The sequence below is a fragment of the Epargyreus clarus genome, unplaced genomic scaffold (genome assembly GCF_041222505.1).
Source record: "Epargyreus clarus isolate Ecla_fem2 unplaced genomic scaffold, WU_Ecla_fem_2.2 ptg000004l, whole genome shotgun sequence".
Taxonomy (NCBI): Eukaryota; Metazoa; Arthropoda; class Insecta; order Lepidoptera; family Hesperiidae; genus Epargyreus; species Epargyreus clarus.
In genome coordinates, this window is record NW_027332212.1 from 10,320,443 (window position 1) to 10,345,534 (window position 25,092).

The 25,092-nt window shown below is 36.3% G+C and overlaps 2 protein-coding genes across 2 annotated transcripts; one reads left to right on the forward strand and one right to left on the reverse strand.

The window, feature by feature from the left end:
- Positions 1-862: 862 nt before the first annotated feature.
- LOC140757141 (uncharacterized) lies at positions 863-3,691 on the reverse strand. The gene is made up of 3 exons (XM_073092677.1): positions 3,586-3,691; positions 2,983-3,107; positions 863-2,610 (listed from the first exon to the last, which is right to left on the reverse strand). Exons 1-3 carry the CDS (start codon positions 3,689-3,691, stop codon positions 1,510-1,512), a joined length of 1,332 nt encoding a protein of 443 aa, XP_072948778.1. The 3' UTR covers positions 863-1,509.
- A 2,040-nt stretch (positions 3,692-5,731) lies between these two features.
- Positions 5,732-24,747, forward strand: LOC140757504 (ATP-dependent translocase ABCB1). The gene is made up of 23 exons (XM_073093248.1): positions 5,732-5,882; positions 9,012-9,066; positions 10,112-10,390; positions 11,515-11,615; positions 12,343-12,514; positions 12,787-12,958; positions 13,574-13,704; positions 14,708-14,932; positions 16,645-16,770; positions 17,235-17,438; positions 17,772-17,942; positions 18,370-18,556; positions 18,656-18,735; positions 19,087-19,245; positions 20,123-20,227; positions 20,365-20,526; positions 20,706-20,909; positions 21,134-21,375; positions 21,805-21,964; positions 22,696-22,890; positions 23,298-23,504; positions 23,930-24,076; positions 24,469-24,747. The coding sequence occupies exons 1-23, from the start codon at positions 5,821-5,823 to the stop codon at positions 24,661-24,663; spliced, it is 3,741 nt and encodes a 1,246-aa protein (XP_072949349.1). The 5' UTR covers positions 5,732-5,820; the 3' UTR covers positions 24,664-24,747.
- The last annotated feature ends 345 nt before the right edge of the window (positions 24,748-25,092 follow it).

Genomic DNA, 25,092 nt, shown 5'->3' on the forward strand with positions numbered 1-25,092 from the left:
TGCGAACTAATTTTAATCTTAACTTAATAGCATGGATTTCCGCAAAGTAACGATTAGGATCCCGAAATAAAATAAGTTAATATAATTTTACTATAAGCTAGTATACTGATAGATAGCTCAAAATACCTAATGTTTTTAATGTATCGCTTAGCATTGAGTTAATACAGTTGCGTCGCTATAGTACTCAATATATTATTATATAGGTTTGCTTTTATTACAAGTTTTATGTAACTTCCCTCGTCAGTTATTATGTGGGCATCAAATCTTGCAGCTCAATTTTATATTTACCTACCTGTTAACCCCAACGTGAAGATAAGATGACAAATCTTTATCCTCTTAGTGACGTCATTAAATCCTATATGGCACATATATTTTTTTATTTACTCCTTTCATTCTACTCCTTAGTTATGCCTTTTATTCACCCCCTATTCACTATGTAAAAGGGTTTTGCTTAGGAGAAAACGAAAATACCTTCTTTTTAAAAGTTGCAATTTATTTTTAACAACATTATTCCAAAATCACTACCAAGCGTAAGTATACTAAATATATAATGTATATAATAGATGAACGGTAATTTCAATGGTTTTAAAGTGGGTCTTTGATAGTCATGCCACGATATGAATCGAGACAATTTTATCTGTCACGAACACAAGTAGTACTCGTGAAAACAATTATAAAATAGAATTTGTATTAATGTACTCTATTATTATAATTGCCATGCCATTAATATAGGTACGAGCTTAATTTAACAACTAATTATTCATTTTTCAATTAAAATCATGTTTCATGTTGTATTTCATTGTTCTATCTCTTCGTTTTTACCAAAATTGATTAAGAATATAAGTGTAATGTAAGTGTGCTGTATTTGTTTACAAGGCGAAATCCTTTAAAAGGTACCCGGTGCCGTGGAATCGACGCAGGGTTATGTGGGATTCTTACCGCACTAAAACCCTCCGGTGGCCGTCCTTGGCGCTGCGTAGAGGGCTCCGGAATTTCCAAAGGACCGCAATCAGAGTCCTCTATGCGCGTTACCCATTTGGGTTCCGCCCAGGTGAGCATAAGCTCGCCACACAGTCTGGTGTATGAGACAGCATGCGGTCACACATACCGCCGTCCTTCCCGGAGTCGCTGGCCGTGCGGTCCTTTTTGCCGGCAGTTACCTCGGAAGCCCCCTTTCAGTCATCTCTTACGATAGCCAGGGGATACAGTAGCCCTACTCTGGATTATAAGCGCGCGTTTTAAGTTAAGATTGACAACGTGCGTGGCAGAGCGGTCAAAACAGTCCGACCCGCAGTGGGTTCCGGGTGCAATCCTCGGCTAGGCATATCTATATGATGATTTATATTTCCGTTTCTAGTCTGAGCGTTTGATTATTTTTATATGTGACCATGGCATCCGCGATGCAGTAGGTAAATCATTATGAAGAGCTAAAAATAATATCTAACTGAAGAAAAGTCCATGATTTATTGTAACATCTACTTTCTATAAATACTTTCTATAATTCTACTTCTATAAATGAGCCAAATCGCTGCCCCGTGGAAGTGTACCCAAGATACTAGCAGCATTACCTCGCTGAATTGACAAACTAATTTGTTGGCCGAGGTAAGCTCCAGCTCTTGGGTCACCGGAGGCCTCAATCAGGCGCGAAGACAATTCTTTATAGAAATGCTTCGCTTCTGGTCCCCACGGTCCCATCGTCTCGACTGCGAAAGGCACAAACATGTAACTCTGTGAGATGTTAGCATATTTGCGCCGCTTCACAGCCTCAGCAGATTCAGCCGCCGCTCCAGCACGCATCGAGGTCGCCTGTATATGAGATGGAGCCATGGTATCAACACATGTGGCATCCCATACCAAGGACCTCCCCTGTTTCCAGGGCACGAGTGTCAATCCATCAGGCCGCTTGCCATCATCACGCACTATACCTTTCGGCTCTAGAGTGGCCGGTACGTTGATGGTGACAAGGGCCCGACGGATGACATCGTTGATGCTCACGTGGCGCGACATACGGCCGGCACTGCGTTGACACGACAGACCGTGATGACCAGACTGACCGACGCCTTCTCCACAGACACAACGATGTGGCTCATTCATTTTTAAGCCAAGACGCAGACACACACATAGGGACAAAGTGGAATTATCCAAAAGAGTCCCTATGTTGCTCGATGGAAGAGCCTGTAGCCAGAAACCTGACTCTCGCTCCGATACTGCTAAAAGACGAGACCGCTCTGTAATACCATCTGTCGAATTCAAAAGTGATTCATGGGTTAACTTACAGAGGGGCTCGTCCCATAATTTTTGGACGTGTAATAATTTGGGATAATTTTGATTTGGGCAGGCCAATACCCAAGCAGATTTGGCTTCACTCATGTACGCAACGTCGTAGGTAATTAGTGATTTTGATAAAATTTTCGAAACTAGGTCTTGTGTACTATGAGTTGAAGACAAAAATGCCGGGAGAGAAACACTAGAAATTTTGCGTACTCCCAAACCTCCGTATCTAATAGGTAAAGAGGCTTGGGTCCAAGCGCGGTCCGAAATTTGACAATTAGATACTGATGATAATGAGTTAAGGATGATGGTATCAATGTCATTTAAAATGTTCGAAAACTTGAAAAAAAGACTACATCTAAGAAAATATATAAATTTAGGGGCAAATAGACAATTACGAATAAGGAATAATGCCATATGAGAATTAATTTTAAATAATCTGTCTGAAACGTTGTGAAAATTTTGAATTTGATTTTGGGCGAATGAAGGAATTGAATCTGCAAAAACAGGTGCACCTAGTAAGTGAAGAGAGTCCTTATCGAGAATTTTAATATTTGGGGCCAAAAAGTTAAACTTATTTATTATCTGTTCCTTTTCTTCTTGAGATATTTCAGAATTTATGTATAATTCACATTTTGAAAAATTTATGTCCAGTCCAATTCCTTTAAATTTATGTATTAAATATTCCAAATCACCTAGAACAGAACTCACTTCACCACCTAGAGTGCCATCATCCAAATACCAGACATTTAATTTAGAATTTAATTGTGATATGATTGGATGAATAGCCAAACTGAAAATGGCCGGCCCAAGGGGGTCACCCTGCTGGCAACCAACTGAAGACGAAATGGAATGATTACGATACATTAATTTTGATGGTGAACTATAACATTGCCAAATATATTTATAAATAAATGGAACATTGTTTTTAATTTCTCTTAGCAGGGTACCCCGTATCAACCGAATTGAATGCATTTTTGACATCAAGCTTCAATAGCACTTCACCTCCTTTGTTTAATAAAAACGTTCGTGTTGCGTGGACTGCAGCCTCACAACCACCTTTGCTTCCAAAGCCTAGTTGTATTGGAGAGCATTTTTCAGTAATAGTACTTCCTATATGCTTACAACAGACTTTGGAAGCACGCCGACGAAACGTACAGCCCACAGCAATAGGCCTTATACCGCCATCTTTTTTTTTTAAGGCACAAATATTTGCGCCATATAATATGGCGGTAATGTCGTTATTTACTTTGCCTTGTAACATGAAATTTATTAATTGTGTAATGTCTTCAAGCAAGACTCTGCCAGCCTCGCCTGTTGCACCACACGTGAGGTCTTTTAAGTGCTGCGGAGTAAAACCATCCAGACCGCCAGCAGAGCCATGCTTGAAGGACATTAATGCAGATAGTACTTCCTTCATATTCACTTGCAGGAAGTTGTCGTCAGGAAGGGGAGGATCTGGGAGATGAAGTGCTAATGGAGCAGTTGGATGTTTGTCTTTTAGAGCCGAAAGGGTATCTGAGGAGTCAGGAGCGATGGTGTCGTTGGAAAAAAGTAAATTTGAAGCACCTTTGATGTCACCGTCATTAATTTTGTTTTCGATTTTCTTGTAAATGTTTCTGAAAGAAAAATTTTGTTTTGAAAAAATGTCTAAAGAAGTAGGGTTTGTGCAATTTGATTTAATAATTTTCGTTAGAGATTTATTTCCATTTTTTTTGCATGTAATTTAAAATATACAAATGTCAAAAGATGCTCCCAGCTTTCGACAGAGTTTTGCGAAATTGCATTACGTATAGCTTTAGAAAGACTTGTGGCAACAGTAATACGAGCACCTCTTGGAATTCGTTTTACTATTGCCACATTATTTTTAAAAAAACTTAGGGTTTCGGAAAATGATTTATTTACAGAAATAGGGCATGAATTGGGAAGAGATGGTTGGAATTGAGAAGTTGAACAATCATTTCGATAAGATACATCTTTATGTATTCTACCGATATGAATGTTAAATCCCTTTGTACCTTTGAAAAATCTTGGCTGGGAACATAAATTGCACTGAACTAAATTTGGATAGACAACATCGCTATGCTGGCTACAGTTGCCTGCGCTTGAGACAGGAACGACGGGCATTAACAGACTGATAAAACTTAAAACTATAGAACATACAAATTATAATCGAAAAATAAAACTAAAAATAAACACTTAAAAATCACTTCACATAACTGAGACACTTGATCTGAAAGTTGACATAGTTTGTTATGATCACCACCACGTTTTTTTAAGGGTTCTCGTTATAGCTTTATTCAGTTTTAGCTTCAGTAAATATCATAAATTCTTTCATTTATTGAATTATAGTGTATTTATTTTAATGAGGATTTCTTGACAACCAAACTTCAAAAATGGCATACAATGTTTTCTAGGCAATGTATTGCAGTGAAATATAGACACAAATTAACGCAAAGCACTTTATATTATATATTAATACATTATTATTGCCTTCTTTATTGTGTCTTAACATTTAAATGGGCAAATAATGTTTAAATTATTAAATTTTCAGCATTATTAAATTTTCAGCAGTTATTAGTAAAGGCAGAACTCCGAAAGTAAGCCGGCAATGCATTGGCAACTCCTCTGGTGTTACAAATGTCCATAGGCGACGTGGACTACTTTCCATCAGGTAGCACGTCTGCTTTATCGTTAGGTTCAAATATATTTGAAAAAAATTTTTTCGTGGTTCGACGTCGAAAGCCAATTTGAAGACCTCATAACAACAGTGCTAAGCGCTGCTGGGTTGCGCTTTGAAGGGTGTGGTAAAGGAGACATACTTATGCGAGGCGTTCTTATTTAGTCCTGTAGCAGTACATCTGTTGCTAACCTCTCAAGGCAGGGATCTAATTCTACCTGGGATTGATTGCAGATATCCATGGGCGGCAGTAGCCACTTAACATTAGGTGGAGTACGTGCTCTTTTGCTACCTCAACATAAAAAGCTCACTACTACTTCTATATTATAAAATACTACTACTCCTTTTATATTATAAAACATCCTTTAGGCAAAACTATTGTGTAGAGACTGGTGTTGTTTGAATCCAGTACCTATAACACCTCTTTAGTTAGTGTAGTATTTTAAATGATAGCCACAAAACTTTCGGAAGACATCTGGACGAACAAGGCTGGCAAATGATCTTGTGTAAACAATATTCACCTGTTTTTAATTTGCTGAAATCCCCGCAATATTGAGCAACATAACATAAATCTTTGTCGTAATGCCTTAGTTACGCATGTCAGTTATATAGGTACATTATTAAGTATATATAATCAGATATATGTATAAATTAATGAAAGCCAGATAAAGAAGCCTATTATAAAACATATCGGTAAAGTATCAGGATACAACACAGGTACGTACATATGTATATCTCCATGATAACTCGTATCAAATCTGATAGTCCATCATTGTCGAGTACAGCGATCGAACGTGTAATGTAAATCGATATCAATGGTGAACACAAAAAAATAATATCCCTATTTGTGACTACTCCAAAGGTGTACAATGAAGAATTCGAAAAAAGGTTTCGATTTACACAAAAACGGACAGAAGCAAGACAAAGATAGGTAAGTGGATTAATCGTTTTATTACCTGCACGTGTATGTTCTAAACCAATAATGTATTATGGCTGTAATTTAAATATTATGTCATTTCAGTTATAAATAAAATTTCACGAATTTTTAATCGTATCGACCATAGCAAAAAATACTCCAAATAAAAAATCAGTCTCGTAATGTTTTAGGCCTAATTTTTATGTAAGGACAATGAATGTATCAGACAAGTCGTGGTAGTCAAAATCAATATTTCTGTAGGTATTAATATTTTATTATTTTGACCGGCTCGTGTCTACGCGACAATGTAAATATAAACGCATTGTTTAAGAGAAAACTTTTCTGTGCTTTTTGTCTGCCACGACACGGTTCTGATAAGGTCTATGTCTGTAAATGGTAGTTGTATTGACATTCAAAAAGTGCTCTGTAAAGAACCTATTTTGAATAAAAAAATGATTTGATTTGATTTGAATGAAAATGGATCCATATACGTACTTACATGCATAATTAATGATTAGGGATTAACAGATTTTTGTGTAGTCGCGTTAAATTTTAAAATCTGTAAACTGTACTGAGCAGACATTGATTTAAAAATAGGTCGTCTAATAATACTAACCTAGTACCAAATGTTCCCGTGACCTTGTGCTGTTAACAGCTCGAAAAATATGCATATTTCGTGATAAAATAAACCGACCAAGTCGAGTTAAACTTACGTGAAGAGGGTTCCGTACATATGTTTTTTTTAATAATTATACCTAAACGATGAGGCAGACGGACTACCTGATGGAAAGCAGTCACTGTCGCCTATGGACATTTGCAACACCAGAAAAGTCGCCAATACATCGCCGGCTTTGGAGGAGAGCTCTTTTGACACCTTTTTTGAAGAGCCCCATGACATAGAGCTCCGGGAATACCACAGAAGGAAGTTCATTCCACATCTTGCACGTCCGTGGCAAGAACGTCCGCGCAAACCGAATCGTGGAGGACCGTCACGAGTCCAGTTGGTGTGGATGGAACTGCATCCTTCGGCAAGTGGTATATAACAATGTAAATTGAAAACATGTTCTCCTATACTTAATGTATGGGAAACAATGTTTACTGAAAATCTATAGCCATACATTCAAATTAGGGACGATCGTCACCTACTAGTTCAATGGATGAAATCTATTTTATATCTAAGTTCGTCTGGTAAAAGGCTTCATGTATTAGGTAATACGGGTACTGGACGAATAACTTATTTATTATTCGTTGGTACAGTAATTGGACAAGTATGTTTTTTTATTATTAGCTGTGTTATTAAATTTAGAATTATTATACATTTCACAGTTATTCTTACGGAACCCTAAAAATAAAAAGTTTGCTTAGATTATATAGTTATTAAAAATACTAATATGACTAAGAGACTTTACAATAAAGCTGCATACCAATGTTCGTCCAATGGGCGTCATTCGGCTAATATACTCGTATATCATAAAAAACTGACCAAGAAAGAGTTGAACTCTCAAAGGGTTTCGTACGTAAAATTGAAAATAACTTTCGAGCTTTTAATAAAAGCCTTAACCTTAAAATTGTATATAACATACGTCTAAACAACAAGTATAAAAACGATACAACATTTACAATGATTACTCGTCAATTGTTTAGCGTTGCCGATTGATTTGCCATCAAACAGTGTCGAAGTGCAAATATTTAGCTCGATAGTTACAAGGAAAGACGGATCCCTTCCCTAATTAAATCAAACGAACTGTTTAAATAAGAATATATTACAAAAACAAGCATATCTAGGTACGTACGATACATACATTTTAGCAAAACATACCACACGTTCCAAGTGTAAATGCACAACATTAGTATAATTACCACCTTTTACGACTATATATTTCTTTAAAGTTATCCTGCAAGTAAAGAACTACATTTTTGTATTCTTTGATTTAAAACTCAGTAGGGACAGTAATAAGAAGGGAGGAGAGAAGGGCCAAAAAGGAGGTTCTCGATTCGAACTACTATTTTAAATGACTATTAGTATTATTTTAAAGTTACTGGTACAACAAAAACAAAATCTGAACCAGCGTATAAATAATTAAAAAAGTTTTTTATATAAACTTATTGAGACCTATTTCGGATTTAGACCAATACTGAATTGTCTTGTTTTATAGCAGTACCTACCTACTTATGTACTTCAAGCCCTAATAACATTTTGATGATAAAATCATGCAATATTAACATTGACTGTACTGAATTAGTATCACCTTCCTGACTGTTATACGAGTAAATATTTCTATAAACGTCGCCCACTAATGGCATGACATACACTTCAGCAAATGGTTTCTTTTAACTAATTAAAGTCCTGTTCGTTTCTATTAGGACAATTGCTAGTTTAATACTTCAATTTATAAACTGGTCATATCTGTAAGTGCATGTACCTATATATACGACTACTATACTTACAATTCACTACATACTTATTAATTATTACTAATCCATTGTTATCCCAATGCTTACCACAGTATAAGCTTATACAAGGTAGGAGCTGTTTGTAATGGGTACTCACGATATGCGTTTTTTTTAATTTCTTTATTGCCGATTATTTGACCCAGTTGCATGGGTCGTAATTACGGCGAAAACCTATGCATATCGTGAGTACCCGTTACATAATAAAATGTCTCAATTCCGCAATAATTTCAGTCTAAAATCATATAGGAGCGGTTTGGTTGCTCACCATTAGAACAGGCAAAAAAATGAATATCCGCGGAAGTTTAGGGGCAATAAATATAAGGAAGTTAATTTTGGATGACATGTTTTATACGTCGGCGCGAATTCGCTTCACGTATGGACATTCGCCATAGTCTAAGAACTCCCTTCCAATAACTAAACAATAGCATGCGCTAAAAATAAATATTAACCCGCTGCCGAGCTACTGGTAGCTTAACTAAGCTCCGGAGATTAACTAAGCTATTGAAAGCTAAGCAAATGGATGAAATGCTACCCTATCGGTGGATTGAAATCCATAGCTCACCTATCTGTACGCCGCCTCTGGTGGAAAGGCGCTCGAATTATGACTACTGGGCAAACACTATTTTCCTTAAAATTGGTTAAAGATAAACAATAATATCAATGTTATCTTAAACGTGACTTTTGTTCCAGCTCCGTCGAAGAAAAGCCCCCTAATGAAGTCCCGAGTGTTTCGTTTTTCACATTAGTAAGTATAGTAATAAGTATATTAGGATAATTGGGGTAAATTCGACGCTGGAGTAAGGTTCGAATTAAATTGTAGAATAAAATAGCCACATTTTTAAAATTGGTGCAATTGTAAGTGCCATAATCATCATCACCAACCCATTACTGTCCCACTACTGGGCACGGGTCTCCTCTCAGAATGAGAAGGATTAAGCCATAGTCAACCGCGCTGGCCAAGTGCGTATTGGTAGACTTCTCATTCCTTTGAAAACATTATTTTTAAGAATTCTCAGGATTACAGGTTTCCACACGATGTTTTTCTTGAAAGTCAATTGGATATAGTTAAACAAAAAGGATCCAATCCATATGAAGTCTATTGTGGATTGGATCCTTTTCGTGTAACCACGTCCAATTGTAATGCCAGACAATAAATCTTGAGTGTTTATTTATTTATTTATTTATTGCAAAATACACACACAACTTACAACATAATATAAGAGATATGTGATGCCCTGAGAGGGCGATTTTTGCGAATACTAGAGAGCAGCATTAATTTATATTAGGTTACATTACATACATTACATTACATTACATTACAGTAGTTTATCATAATAAAATACAAGTAGCATACGAACGTACAGTCCAGCTGATGGTAAGTGTCTACTGTCGCGCGTGGACAACTGTAATCAATCCCAGATAAGATTAGAGTCGGAAATCGATTTCTTTAGTGCATCGTAGTAGCGATTACGGTCATTGTGACTAAAAAGTGCCAGATAAGTCTAATTTCGCTTGTAATTTGCATATTTCTGCCCAATCCACTTGACTTCCTTGGTACGCCTCGGATAAGTATGCCTTCCTTACGACACACTTCAGACCGGAACACAGCAGCGCTTATACTGATTTATTAAGCAGAAATAAAAATAAATGTTGTGTATGTTTCTAATTTTTTAAATACTTACCTCATATTTCGCAATTGCAATTATCAGTCTTATTACAGCGCCGTTTTTATCTCAGCTAACCTTAATGTTGCTTTACAACTTGTTAATACCCAAATCGTTCACTTTCAGTTCAGATTCGCAACCACGAAAGATAAGATCTTCATCTTCTTAGCGGTTATATCCTCTATAATATGTGGAATCACATTACCGTTCAATACCCTGATCTTCGCATCGCTACTGCAAAGTATGGTGGACTATGGAATCGGATTAATTATAGGAATGCCAGATGATGCTGCTTTGTTAAGAGCAGTTGCAGACTTTGCCATGTACAACAGTATTCTCGGAGTGATATTGGTATTCTTCTCCTACACGGCTACGGTTTTGATGAACATGTCTGCATATAATCAGGTAATGTATACGTAATCTTAAATAAATTAAACCAAAGTGCATGACGTGACATGTCACGTGATTAGAAATAATTGTCACTTTTCTAATTTTTAACTTTTCTGAAAAAAAACCTGAGAAGACAAGGTCGCCTATCTTTTCGTATTTCGTAATTATTTCAGGTTGTATTAATCCACAAAATGTAAAATTTTATTATGCAATAACGCCAAAAAATTGTGTTTTGCATATGCAAATGCATATAATCCGATGTCTAGTTATTATCATCTAAGTAGGATGTAGACATTTCATTATCAAGTCACTTACAAGTAATCTAAGTAACCCACTCGACTTTAAGTGAGTTTTATAAGCGCCATCTCATGAGGAATTGTAAAAATAGATTATATACTATTTTTAAAACTCCTCCATTCATTAATGAGAGCATACTAAAAACAAATCTTATCCTATAAAAGCTTTATCACGTATAACATGTACGTGAGATAACCGAATCATAGTGAACACAACTTTGCTTATCAATATCACAAGGACATCACAATTTTGCTAAATACAATGAAACTATGGATTTTCTAATCGGAACTCACTTTTCCGAGGTGTTTTAGCTTAGTTATATTATAAAAAAATGTATTTGTCTTTAACATCTAGTTCTATTTTTAACGGAGATATTTCTAAAGGCTCATTTACACTAAGCTGCCTCCGGCATCATGAAATCGTTTGCCTAAGACCACCCGCTTTCAAGAAACTAAAATATCTCCCTGATTATCTTATACCTATTTAAGCGACAACAGTACTATCCGTGGATTGTTGTCGCTTGTTAAAATAAAAATGAAAATTGGACAGTTAAATTGCACGAACTAATGAATGATGATGTCGCAATTTAGCACATCATTTAACACATGTTTTGTCGTTTGCATTTAACAAACAAATAATAGAACAATAACAAAACATCAAACATAAGTCGTCTACAGCGGTATCCTAGAAGCTTCTAAAGCTAAACTTAATAATTATCTTCCTAAACTTCTTCTTAAACTAAACACGGACATTTCAACAATTATTAGATTATATTTAAAAATTATTTGTTTATAATTTATATACACCATTGATATACACCATTGATATTTTTTTTAAAACAGGTGTACAAAATGCGTCAAGAATATCTGAAAGCAGCGCTGAACCAAGATTTTGAATATTTCGATACGCATCAAACTGGGGACGTGGCAGCCAAAATGGCAGCGTAAGTAGATATATGAATTACCATTTTATATAAAATTGAAGAGTGTGACAAAAGATGTGATAAAATAGTACATTACAATACGAGGACGAAAAATTTTTTTCTGACAAGTGTGAGTTTGCAGGCCGAGCCGCAGGCGAGGACTGCAATCACACGAGTCAGAAAAACATTTTTCGTCCGCGTGTTGTATAAAATTTTATATTACGGGGTCGGAAATGGGGGTTTTGCGCACGCGAAGCGTGCGTAAAACGTCCATTTACGCACGCCGTGATATAAACTAATATTTGAGGTGGGAGCAACGTATTTTTGCCTAAAAATGTCTTTATCGCTTTTGCGGCCTGATTTGAGAGGTGTGGTACAGGAAAGACACAAGTGAATTACATGGTTTTCTTTTATACAACATGGGAGTAGCAGATAAGCATGCAGTCCACCTGATGGTAAGTGCCTACTGCCTACTACCGCATGGACGTCTGTAATTAACCCCATATAGGATTAGATGTCTCCCTTAATGGATTAACGGATAAGTATGTCTCCCTTACCACACCCTTTGAACCAGAACACAGCAGCGTTTAATACTGCTGTTGTTAGGCGGAAATAGGTGTGGCAGTGGTGCCGCCAGAGTCGAACCACAAAGGGTTCTACCACCTTCAAAATGCTTCAAAACCTTCAAAATGAAAAATGCAAATTATGCTCGTTTGCTACTTTACGCTGGAAATATGTGTTCTTTCAGTGATGTTGTTAAAGTAGAAGACGGTATAGGAGAAAAGCTGGCGACATTCGTCTTCTATCAAGCATCATTCGTCAGCGCAGTCACGATGGCGTTGATCAAGGGATGGAAGCTGGCATTGATCTGCTTGGTCTCGTTTCCAGTTACACTATTTCTAGTTGGATTAGCTGGATTTGTAAGTAATAAGATAGTCACAGTATTTATTTATAAATATAACTGTTTCATAGATATGCCTTATAGAATAATATATAATATATATAATATATGAACAAATAAATTTTACTACCGGTGGACATATTTAAATATCTAAAGATAACCAAAATTTACTAATAGTTAGTTCAGAAATGACAACTAGTTTTTATGTTTTCCCAAGAAATTAAAATTAAATCGACATTAAGTTTGTATGTTTATGTGAAAAAGCAATAAATAGAAAAATAATTTTAACAGATAGCTTCTAGGCTGTCGAAGAAAGAGGCTGTTTCCTCAGGGAAAGCTAGCAGCGTGGCCGAGGAGGTTTTAGCAGCCGTCCGAACAGTATACGCCTTCAGCGGACAAAGTAAAGAATTACAAAGATACGAAGGTTTCTTAGCTAAAGCAAGGAACATCAATATTAAAAAAGGTAGGAAACTTTTTGTATTAATGAGCTTGCAATTCACCTGATGGTGGGTCATTACTGCTGCCCTTAGACAACCAACTATATGTGTAATGTACCTGAAGCCGTTCACACGTATGTCTGGGAGACTTAGACGTAAGTCTAGCGATGGGCGATTGTTCTAAATAAACAATCGAATAAATCGACAATCGACGGAATCAACAATCGATTGTCGATTTATTCGTAGTAACAAAAAACAATCGAATAACAATCGACGTACGAATGACGCACGAAACCGGGAGCCGTGTGACGACCGGGCGTGACGAGCAAAAAAAAAACAAGAGCCGTGTCAACGGAACAATCGAACACTTCGAACTATCGAACAATCGACGAACAATCGAACAATCGACCAACAATCGAATAATTTCGATTGTTCGATAGTTATTCGAATACAATCGAACACAATAACAATCGAATAATTCGATTGTTGTTAGTAACAATCGCTACGTAAGTCTACTTACCATCGAAACGCAAAAGCTGTATACCAGAAATTAGTATAGCAGTGGTAACTCCCCAGTTCAACCTTATTGGTTTTACCTTTCAAATAACTAAAATATATATCAAAATGATCTTTAATTTCAGGTTTCTTTAATGGTCTGGCTATGGGCACTTTATTCTTTTGCATCTTTTGTACGTACGCTCTTTCGTTCTGGTTTGGATATCAGCTCATGGTCAACGAACCCGAGAACTACGACGTAGAAACTATGATTGCGGTAAGTAATTTAAATAATAATTTAAATATAAGTAAATCGCAGAACATGCCTGAAAAAAAAGCATGAAATTGTAATACAACACTACTACCGCTACAATTTTGACTTTATAAGTAAAGTAGTGTTGTTCAAGTAAATTTGCAACGCAAGAGAAGACAGCTGATATTCATAGGCATTACATACTGCTAAATAACGTGATATTCCAACGTGAAATATAGAATCCAAAACTACGGTCTTGTAAGCTCTAGCGGCTGAAGGAGAGGGCGGAAGGGGCGGTCTGCCCCGGGCCACCGATCCTGGAGACCTCCAAATACAGTTGCTAAAAAGTCGTCAGAACCAAACAAGCTATTAAATGTATATAGTCCGCGAAAAAGGGTCACCGAATAATTCTATGACACATTTGTCATTTTGTAAAATCAAATTAACTTTTTACACTGAGCCTTTCCTTTCAACTTTCCGCCCCGAGCCTCCAACAACCATAGTCCGCCATTGCTTGTAAGTTTTGAAACAAAACATATTTTATTTTTCTATGGTTGCATGCTTATTTCATATACAAAGTAAATCTCTAAAATTGATGTTTCTTTCCTATATAAACTAGTCATAATTGTATAAATAAGTTACATTTTATCGAAGCTACCGAATAATTTATTTGAAACGACACCTTTAGGTACATAAATTGACGAAGATCTTATCTTTATGAGTTGTGATTTTCATTCGTATAAATCGTGATCTTTTGGATTAACACTTTTTGTTCACGTGATAATTAGATCGTGTACGTTGTATAATGATTGTGTATGTTCTACTTCTATAGTCGTACTTTAAGTAATCATTGACAACTTTTTCCACAAATTTTACTTTCAAGGGAACTTTGCGACTGCGAATTTCGAGTCGAACTCTCGAAGAGTTTTTACCGACGCGGATGTGAAGGCGTGCAAAAAACCGCTCCCATTCCTTTTTTTAAATTGATCTATCCTTATAGATAAATATATAAAACTGTGCATTTCAGGTGTTCTTCGGTGTGTTAATGGGCTCAGCAAACTTCGGAATCTCCTCAACTTTGATGGAAGTGTTCGGTGGTGCGAGCGGCGCGGGCGCACAAATATTTTACCTAATCGACAACGTTCCCACTATCAACCCCTTGCTAAATCTTGGCACCGCACCAAAGTCAATTGACGGGAATATTGAGCTTAAGAATGTTTTCTTCCATTACCCTTCGAGACCCGATGTACCGGTACGTATAGAATTGATCTATCAAATTATATTAGGGTATACACCAGTCGATCCACGAAAGAATGGATTAGTCGACGTCGGACACATTATTATAGACAGCTATACATATGTATATAGTAAGACCGATGCATATATAGTTAGATCGACGTAGTAAGTTGATCGTCGTTTTATCGACCAATGTTCGTCGAGAAGTCTCATCGATCAATCGACATCGATACAGGGCGTCTATCACCGATCAATTTATGTTTGGGCAGCCTAAGGTACTTCGATGTTATTGAATATACATGTATAATATAAATGTTTGTCTGTATGACAGAAAACATAATCGTGTGTACAAATCCAAGATAATTTTTATTTTTAATGGAAATTTAACTGCAATTTAAATTTCTTACTGCTCGATATTTCGGTGACTACATTGGTCAAACACAATCAATTGATGTTAATATTTATCAAGTTTGGTCATGAATGCTAAGAAATATCCGTAATGAATATGCACTGATGAGTCACAAAATATATATCTAATTTTCCTTGTGCTATATTTAAATTTCTGCAAATTCGAACGATCATTGTAGTTTATTATCAGATAAAACAATCATGGACTCATCATGGACTTTGATACCATAGATTGCAATCATCATATACAACAACAGTCGTTAACGGAAATCTAAATGACATAAGAACTTATAGTAGGTAGGTATATAATATAAACACATTTACAAGACACGGATATTCCTTGTCTTGAGTCTAGCGTGACTTCATGTACCAGGAAAGTCACACGAAAGGAAAATAAAACTACCTATGTCCTTGCCTGTCGATTTCTAAGATTCAACTCCCACTGCAACTCCCGTTAAATACCTTCTTGCACAAAAATAGAAACACTTTCATATTTTTTGTGGAAAAACTGGGGGCCTACCACCATTTTTTTAAAAACATCATAGTTCAGGAAAGTTTTATTTCAATATTGCATCAACATTTTTTTCGTACCACGACCTCCTTAAATCAAGACATCGAAACTAGTGTCATCTCTTTCGTACCACGTCTTGATTGTGTTCCGTCATACACAGTTGAACAAACTTAAACCCTTATTCATTTTTCGCTTATTCATTGTATAAAACCAACTGAAATTGTAATATTTTGCTTAATAAGTTATAAAAAAATAATGAATAATTTCGGCCGACATAATAAAAGGTGTGTATTGTAATATTATAAAAACAATCTTAGTTTAACGAGGTCGTGGTACGAAATGTATTATTAAAATAATAATGTTATAAGAGATGGTAGTAACCCCCCGGTCACTTATTTTGAAATCGCCGACAGCATTCATCGTTTTTAACTACCTAGTGGTATATAAATAATTTATATGTAGACTAGCTGACCCGGCAAACGTTGTGTTCCCATATAAATAAAAAAATGTTAAGGGTGAACAACCCTTATCACTTACGGGTTTGAAAAATAGATAGAATATTTGAAACTGCGATGGTAGCGAAGTCTGTCGAATCCAACGTGAAACATTCCAAAATCAACAACTACTTACGAATTAAAAATTAATTAAAAAAAACCTTTTCCCACGGACTAAATTGTGAATCTAAACCATTCTCAAGTCCCCTTGAACACACACAACAAATTTCATCAAAATCAGTCCAGTCGTTTAGGAAGAGTTCAGTGACATACAACGCACATAAGAAATATATATATAAAGATATTAAATTTCAGGTGTTGAAGGGCGTGAGTTTGAGCGTTAAACGTGGGCAATCAGTGGCTCTTGTGGGACACTCCGGTTGCGGCAAGTCCACTATAATACAACTAATATCCAGATACTACGATGTCATCGATGGCAGTGTACGTATTAAGATAAAATCTATTGTAAATGCTTACTTACTGCAATATGTGAACAACCGTGTGAAATCTAAACAGGAAAATTAGTTCGAACGATTGTTCGTTCGACGAACGACTAAAGTTACATCAGACCATGCAATCCACTTCCCCAACCCCATATCGATCAGTGGTTTAATCTAAATTCAACCACAATAATGCGTTGCCACTCCTGAGAACTAAGTTTGCCTTATGTGTAAGTCAGACAGGATCAGTCAAGTCAGCTTCCACCGAGACACAAGATCATGCTTCACGTTGGAAATACATGTACGTATGTGTGTATGTGGTACTTATCTGGTCGAACTATCTAATTCTATCACCTTCTCGTGTCATCCCCTTAACTGCGGAGACTTGGGTCATAAGCCACTACTTTCATGACGCATATGTGTGTATTCCAGTGGCATGGTGGTAATAATTTTGTTTACAAACAGGTGAGCATAGATGGGAACGATGTTCGCGAGCTATCGGTGCGTTGGGTGCGCGCGCAGATCGGGCTGGTGGGACAGGAACCCGTATTGTTCAACGCCACCGTGCGCGATAACATCCGCTACGGACGTGAAGACGCTACCGATGAAGAAATCGAGGCTGCTGCCAGACAAGCTAATGCTCATCAATTCATCACGAAACTGCCATCAGTAAGTTTTTATTGATTATTTTTTCTACTCCCATTATTACTCTGCTGAAAATGAGATGAAAATCCTTTACGTTTTGATGTAACTGTTGTTATATTCCACTTAAAAATGTTTTCATAGCTTAAGAAAATCAATAGGCAAGTACTTAATACCATTAATTTGTAATATGCATTTGTGTCCGTAACCTCTAGATTAGTTAGCTTTTGCTAGATTCACTTCCTTGGTAACAAGTTAAGTTTTTTTTAGAATCCCAAGTTGTAAACAAATACTGTGACATTTAAATAAAAAAATATTTATATTTGTCTTCAAATTCAAATTTGCGTTGCTTACTTACAGAGTTACGATACTCTAGTAGGAGAGCGGGGTACATCACTATCTGGAGGGCAGAAACAGCGCATTGCAATAGCTCGAGCTCTAGTCCGGAACCCCAGTATCCTGCTGTTAGATGAAGCCACCAGCGCTCTCGACACCAACTCCGAAGCTAAAGTGCAAGAAGCTCTCGATAAGGTTAAAAGTCTACCTCCTTATATTACTATCAGTATTATCCAGCTGATTAGATTTTACTCGTATGTTTCCCATTTTACTTTTGTGAGACTAGACAATATTACTTTGCATGCAGCATTTCTTCTTTATTTTCAATCATTTTTTAAATAATTTTATAACAACGTTATAATAAAAAAAGTACAGAAAAATGTGTACAGACACTATGTAGACATAGATACAGGGTGTTCCAGAAATGAACAATAAATTGAAAGCTGGTTATTATCTGATAAGATGTTATAAATAGACACTACTGTTTTTTGTCCTTACTTAATAAACATTCTTGAAATATTTAACTTATCAATGTTTTATTAAGTCTTTATCATTGTTATTTATTGTTTTATCTTAATCGTTGTAATTTTGAAGTTGCATACCTTTCTTCATTGATTTTCAGGCTCAAAAAGGTAGAACAACAATTGTTGTAGCTCACAGGCTATCAACAATACGAAATGTTGACAAAATTTACGTGTTCAAGAGCGGTAAAGTTGTGGAGTGCGGAAACCATGAAGAGTTGATGAGTCAAAAATCGCATTACTACGATATGGTCATGTTGCAATCATCCCCGGACATTACTGAGACAGGTCTGAATTTCATTACTGATTATTTATTTTGAATTATTTAATGTTTATAACAATGTATAATGTTGGTTTATTGAATTTTAAGTGCATTGCTCGTTTTAGATCATCCACAAACGTTGGCTCGAACAGTTTCGATAAAGAGCGAAAAAGACGAAGATGACATTGTATATTCTAATCCAAAAGTAAGTAAAATACTGAATTGAATTGAATACTGAGTTGTACAAAAAAATAGCAAAGGAGCATGCATATAATTAATCCCAGATAAAATTGTAATCCTACGTGACGTCGTTATGCTTTGCTACGTCTGAAGAATTAGTCGGAATACTATGTAGAAATGTCTCTTCGTAAGTACACCTAGAATACTAGAATACAGCGCTGTTTAAAATTACTGTTAATAGCCAAAAATAAATATGGCAACGGTGCCTTCGGAGTCGAACGTAGAAGGGTTCTGCTTCAAGTGCTTTATTTGGATATAATTTTTCCTCCACAATTTTGATTTAATACAAGTGTAATTTATACAACATTTAATACAGGATGAAAAAGACGAGCCAGATGCTGAGGAAGTTTCATTCTGGCGTGTGATACGGCTGAACAAGCCCGAGTGGCGTTCGATCACGGCCGCCAGTCTCTGCTCTGTGGCCAGCGGCTTTGCTATGCCTATCCTGGCTGTCATTTTGGGCGACTTCCTTGGTGTATGATCTATTATTTATTTTAGTATCGTCTGGTACAAAATTTGTAAGAATAACAGTAGAAGATTGTTAAATAAGTGTCCAAACAAGTGATAACAAAACTCTTCCATCTTTTCTATGCTTACATTAAAACTAGAACCTACGATACTATATTTTCCAAAAGAAAATAGAAAAATAATAAATAATTATTTCCAACGTAATCACCATCCAATCTTCTGTTCCCTAAGTCGACAAATTACGCAAATCACAGACCTCTGTTATCTCCCTTTGGCCCGCGTAAAACTGCTAGTCCGCTCGGAATATAGAAATGAATCGCGTTGCCATAGCAAATTATACGACTACACCTGCTCGCAAGAACTTCAGAGCGGTCTAGCAGTTTGGCGCGGACTATACTAAAGTAATACTTGTACCAGCCCTTACATCTTTGAATAAACAGACTATTTATTATCAGCACTCATTCATACTTACATACATACTTTGAGAATTACATAACCTATTAATGCATACAGAGGCATATCAATTGAGGTTTTACACATAGATATATGTATCAAGATATTTATGAGCATTGTTACGGACTCAATTGATTGCTTCGCGTCTTGCTGACTGTCTTAATTAAGAATATCAATTGTGTGACGCGATGAAAAATATTGTTAGTCTAATTAAGTAATCATTTGACGGTCACAGATCATAATGCTGTAGGTCATTTTTGAAACCATTTAATTTTCAAAAACGTACATTTATTCCCGTGAAATATTGGTGACATACTAAAATTAAAACTAAGTAAATAAGTAAACTATCTAAAGCATTTACCGATTTTTGAGTACTGATTTCTGATGTTAAGAGTTGTTTCACAAATTTAAATCCCCATTCAAATTTTCAGGTACTTTCCAATCCGAATGAGGATGAAGTTTTAAGAGAAGTTAGAAAATTCGCACTCATATTCGTAGGAGTTGGTATTTTTTCAGGAATTACCAATTTCGTGGTGGTAAGACAAATTCATCAAAACATTAATTTACTTTATGTTAATTTATATAAATGGAACAATTGAAATAAATTGTTTTGGGGGTAGCATGACTTTGTTTGTACGTAGAGAAAAGATCATACAGTACTTTCTTTTTTTAGGTATCCATGTATGCAGTTGCAGGAGAATATCTTACGGAAAGACTAAGAAAACAAATGTTTGAGAAATTTTTACAGCAAGAAATTGGCTTCTTTGATGATAAAAACAATTCCACAGGGGCTCTCTGCGCCCGGCTTTCTGGCGAAGCTGCTGCGGTACAGGGGGTTAGTTTTATCAACTTTTCTATATTATTTCTGCATTAAAGACAAATTGAAAAAAATCAACGACTTTATATTTAAATCAAATGTCATGTTACTTAGATGAAGTTGAAAGAATGAGGTTTAACAGAAGGAGTAATGAAATGGAATATATTTGTAAAATTTAAATAAATATATTATTTCAGGCAACTGGACAACGAATTGGCACTGTGCTTCAAGCCGTAGGAACGTTTTCATTTGGCTTAGGCCTATCGCTTTACTACGAATGGCGTTTGGGACTGGTAGCCCTCACTTTCGTGCCTCTCGTAGCGGCCATCTTGTTTAAAGAAGGAAGGATTATCAGCGCAGAATCTGCTGGTGCAGCTAAAACAATGGAAGCCAGTTCTAAAGTTAGTAGTTTATGCCAAAGAAATGTGTATTTAAGTTTATTTTAAACTGCAAATCATTTTACGCCAGTCTGCTAAATATTTTTACTCAAAACTGTAAAAGCCCAAATTATTCTTCATCACATCAATACATTTTTGTTTCATTCATACTGTTATCAGCTTACGGATAACTTTCCACAAGTCCCACTTGTATAAGAGATGTGTTACAAGCGTATTGTCATTTTCAGATAGCTGTAGAAGCAGTGGCGAATGTACGAACAGTAGCTTCGTTGGGACGAGAGGAGGCCTTCTGCAGGGAATACGCGACGAGGTTGCTGCCAGCTCTGCATCTGGCGAAGCGGTCTTCGCACTGGCGGGGACTCATCTTCGGCCTGGCGAGGGGACTCTTCAACTTCGTCTACGCGGGGACACTGTACTACGGTGGTCATTTAATGGTGTACCATGCTGTCGACTACGGTATAGTGTTGAAGTAAGGATACTGGCATAGTTTGTTTTAAATGATGTGTTGATAAAGTTTGCTACGTAGCTTCTCCATATGCAAATGTCTCCAAAAGCACGAAAGTGGTAGAAGGTGGTAATTTGAAGGTGGTAGAACCCTTTGTGGTTCAACTCCGGCGGCACCATTTCTGCCTAAGCAGCAGTGTTAAGGTGTGTTCTGGTTTGAAGGGACACGTACTTTTCCGAGTTGTTCCAGCTTAGACGTCAGGACGCATGTGTGGCCGACCTCAGGTAGAAACATCTAATCCTATATGGGGTTGATTACAGATGTCCATGGGCGGCAGTAACCACTTACCATCAAATGGATGCTAGTCTGTTACTTCTATATTATAAAAAAAAAACATACTTCTAATATAAAGCCAAATTCAAAATTAACATACAAAATCCTGACATCGTTTAGGTCTGCTCAAGCGCTTCTCATGGGTTCATCGTCGGCGGCGCAAGCGTTTGCATTTGCGCCTAATTTCCAGAAGGGAATCAAGGCGGCAGGGCGCGTCATTGTGATGCTGAACAGGCAGTCCAAGATCACTGACCCTGAGAAACCGGCAGTTAATGACTTTGTAAGTGCACTCATCATCGTCAGCCTACCAATTGGCCATGGGTATCTTAATGGGCTCCAAAGAAGGTCCCTAGTATTATTTTAGTGATCACTATTTAAATACTTAAGTAAAAAAAAATACTTCAGTTGACCTTTGACTATAGTTAAACCATTACCTACTAATATCTATTATGTACTTGATTTATACATCGATAAATATATCTATTTAGATTAATATCTGACTCTCTTTGATTTAAAACGGCAAGATAAATTAAATGAATATTTTAAATACTTAACTGAAAAAATATTACTTTTACTCAAACATTTCGATAAATAATATTTCGAAAGTTTATGCGTCCCAATAATTTTGTGTATGGGTTATTCGTTCGCTTTGAACAATCAGTAATTTAACGCAAACAATAGTCAAAATTTCAAATCGATAAATTCAAATAATTAGTAAGGATACTTTGCCACCTTGAAATTGAATGAAGCCACAAAAGGCTGATTTGTCAGTTATTTTCTTGAATTATTTTCGAATAAATAACGAATACTACGTAATTACATAATAAATAACTAAGTACTTCAAATATTTTAGGGACATTTTAGCACGAAGACGTGCCAAAACTTTTTTTACGCAACTATGTCAATTCTCAAAACTGGTAAAATTCTCTTGTTAGGAGTGAGTAATCTTTACTAATCTATATCATATAGATACTTAATTTGGGTAATTAATGATTGGTTTAAACGTTTCAGAGAGGCACTGGTGAAGCGAGTTTACAAAACGTCCAATTTAAATATCCAACACGTCCTCTTATAAAGGTGCTCCAAGATTTCGATCTAGAAATAGAAAAAGGTAAAACAATAGCCCTGGTTGGAGCCAGTGGATGTGGAAAGAGCACTGTCATACAACTACTTGAGAGATACTACGACCCTGATGAGGGCATAGTGGTAAGTGCTGTCTGTATTTCGAAAATTTGTAATCGTAAATCGTCTAATCAAGTTGAAAACGATGACAAATGGGTTGCAATCTTTGAGACCTTTGAAACGCTAAGGAACGCAATAAATTTACTATCATATTTTTTTACTAGCGGCATTGTTTTTTCATTATATCATGAACTAGCGAAAGTTTGTCATTGGTTACTTTTTAAAGCTCATTTTAATGTCTAATGCCCGTTATTAAAAATTAATCCGTCTATTTAAAGTTTTGCCTAAAAGACCGAAATTATAATATTAAATATTTTAAAACATCACTTAAAGACAATTTCTTGCTAATGGAAATTGTGAAAGGCGAAAACAACTTCTAGTCAAATCGCATAAATAAATAATCTCTCTACTCTACATATTAACATTTTTAGGCACAGAACGGTATCCCTCTGCCCAAACTGAAGCTAGTGGACGCAAGGCAGACCATAGGATTTGTGCAACAGGAGCCCATCTTATTCGATCGCACTATTGGTGAAAACATTGCGTACGGCGACAATACACGAGCGTCGAACATGGACGAGATAATAAGCGTTGCGAAGCAAGCCAATATACATAATTTTATTGCATCTTTGCCTATGGTAAATAACTAGCTAAGTCTTAATTAAGTTGTTTGAAATAAATTAAGAAAACTTGAATTAACTTGAAATTGAAATTAATTAAATACTAATATTTCACGCCAAATAATGCGGACTGTTTGAGGTAGTGTTCTATGTTCTGTGTTCTGTCAAGGTATTTGATACTATTTCCAGCATATAATAAAGAACACAGAACATTATAAAATAACGTAACATCCCTAAAAAAGCATTGTTACCACAGTAGTAGAAATTCAAAAATAATCATAAACTTTCCATTATATTTGTCCGCTCTAAAGCTCGTCCGTGCGTTCTTCATAAAAACTGAACTAAACTTTTTTGTACTTGGATAGAGAAATATTCTGTTTTATACATATGAGTTAATAAACATAAAGTGTACTACATATGTATATGTGTTTGCAATATTACAGGGCTACGATACAAATATAGGGTCTAAAGGCACACAATTGTCTGGAGGTCAGAAACAAAGGGTGGCGATAGCCCGAGCACTTTTAAGGCGGCCTAAAATGCTGCTGCTTGATGAAGCAACTAGCGCACTGGACTCTGAGAGCGAAAAGGTAATTTTCGATAAAAGAAAAGTAAATAATATTATTATTAGTTACTATTAGAAATTGTGAAAGCTGTTAATGAGTTAATACCTAAATATCAATCACATGAAAAAACTTTTTTATATATATATACGATATAAACGAGCTTTCACTCTTTCTAGTGTGGTGGTAAGTGGTCACCGCCATCTAAAACATCTGTAAACAAAACAAGCGTTCTACTTGACACCAACCACGGTATGTGTTGCCAAATCAGAGAACTAAGACATGTAATCCAGACAAATCGCACAATAGTGCGAATGCCACCGCAATGCAAAAACTACGTCACACTAGAAATAGGAGTGGCGGTGGTATCCCGATCGATTCATACTCATCTTAACACGGTACGAAATACTCTGTTATAGGTGGTGCAAGAGGCGCTGGACGCGGCGAAGGCGGGGCGCACGTGCGTGGTGATCGCGCACCGGCTGAGCTCGGTGCGCGACGCCGACCGCATCTGCGTGCTCAGCGCCGGCCGCGTGGCCGAGCGCGGCACGCACCAACAACTCATGCAGCTACAAGGCATATACTACAACTTGAATAGACGGGGATACGCGTGAACTTTCAAAACAACATAGGAGTGCTATAAGTAAAGTCTTAAAGTAATCAAATAGTGCTATACTATAAATGAAGTCTATCTCTACACGCATGTACGGTCGTCGCAAGCATGAAATCTCTTGTGATACTTAGGTTAAAGTAGATTTTTAATTTAACGAAAGCTTTGCTAGCTTAAGGTTCCAAATTCCCATAAGTACTCGTATATCTTCTTTTCACGAATATCTTTTCAGTTGAAAATGCCCTGAATATTATTTTTGTTTTTTTTCTCAAAATTAAATGTTCTGTTCAAGAGATTTTAAAACGGCAACGACAAAAGTTTTATCTGTTTGTGACATTACAAGACTCTATTAGTTAAATAAATTATGAGTGAAAAACGTGTGGAAAAGCCAATTCTTGCAATCGGCATAAAGTCTCTCACACCGATAATGTGG

Coding starts and splice junctions, on each gene's coding strand:
- LOC140757141 (XM_073092677.1), bottom strand. CDS start 3,691: ATGAAGGAAGTACTATCTGCATTAATGTCCTTCAAGCATGGCTCTGCT. Junction 3,108..3,585: donor CCTCACGTGTGGTGCAACAG/GCGAGGCTGGCA, acceptor TTTCGTCTTCAG/TTGGTTGCCAGCAGGGTGAC. Junction 2,611..2,982: donor ATGGCACTCTAGGTGGTGAA/GTGAGTTCTGTT, acceptor CTTTTTTTCAAG/TTTTCGAACATTTTAAATGA.
- LOC140757504 (XM_073093248.1), top strand. CDS start 5,821: ATGAAGAATTCGAAAAAAGGTTTCGATTTACACAAAAACGGACAGAAG. Junction 11,616..12,342: donor GTGGCAGCCAAAATGGCAGC/GTAAGTAGATAT, acceptor GTGTTCTTTCAG/TGATGTTGTTAAAGTAGAAG. Junction 22,891..23,297: donor ACCCTGATGAGGGCATAGTG/GTAAGTGCTGTC, acceptor TAACATTTTTAG/GCACAGAACGGTATCCCTCT.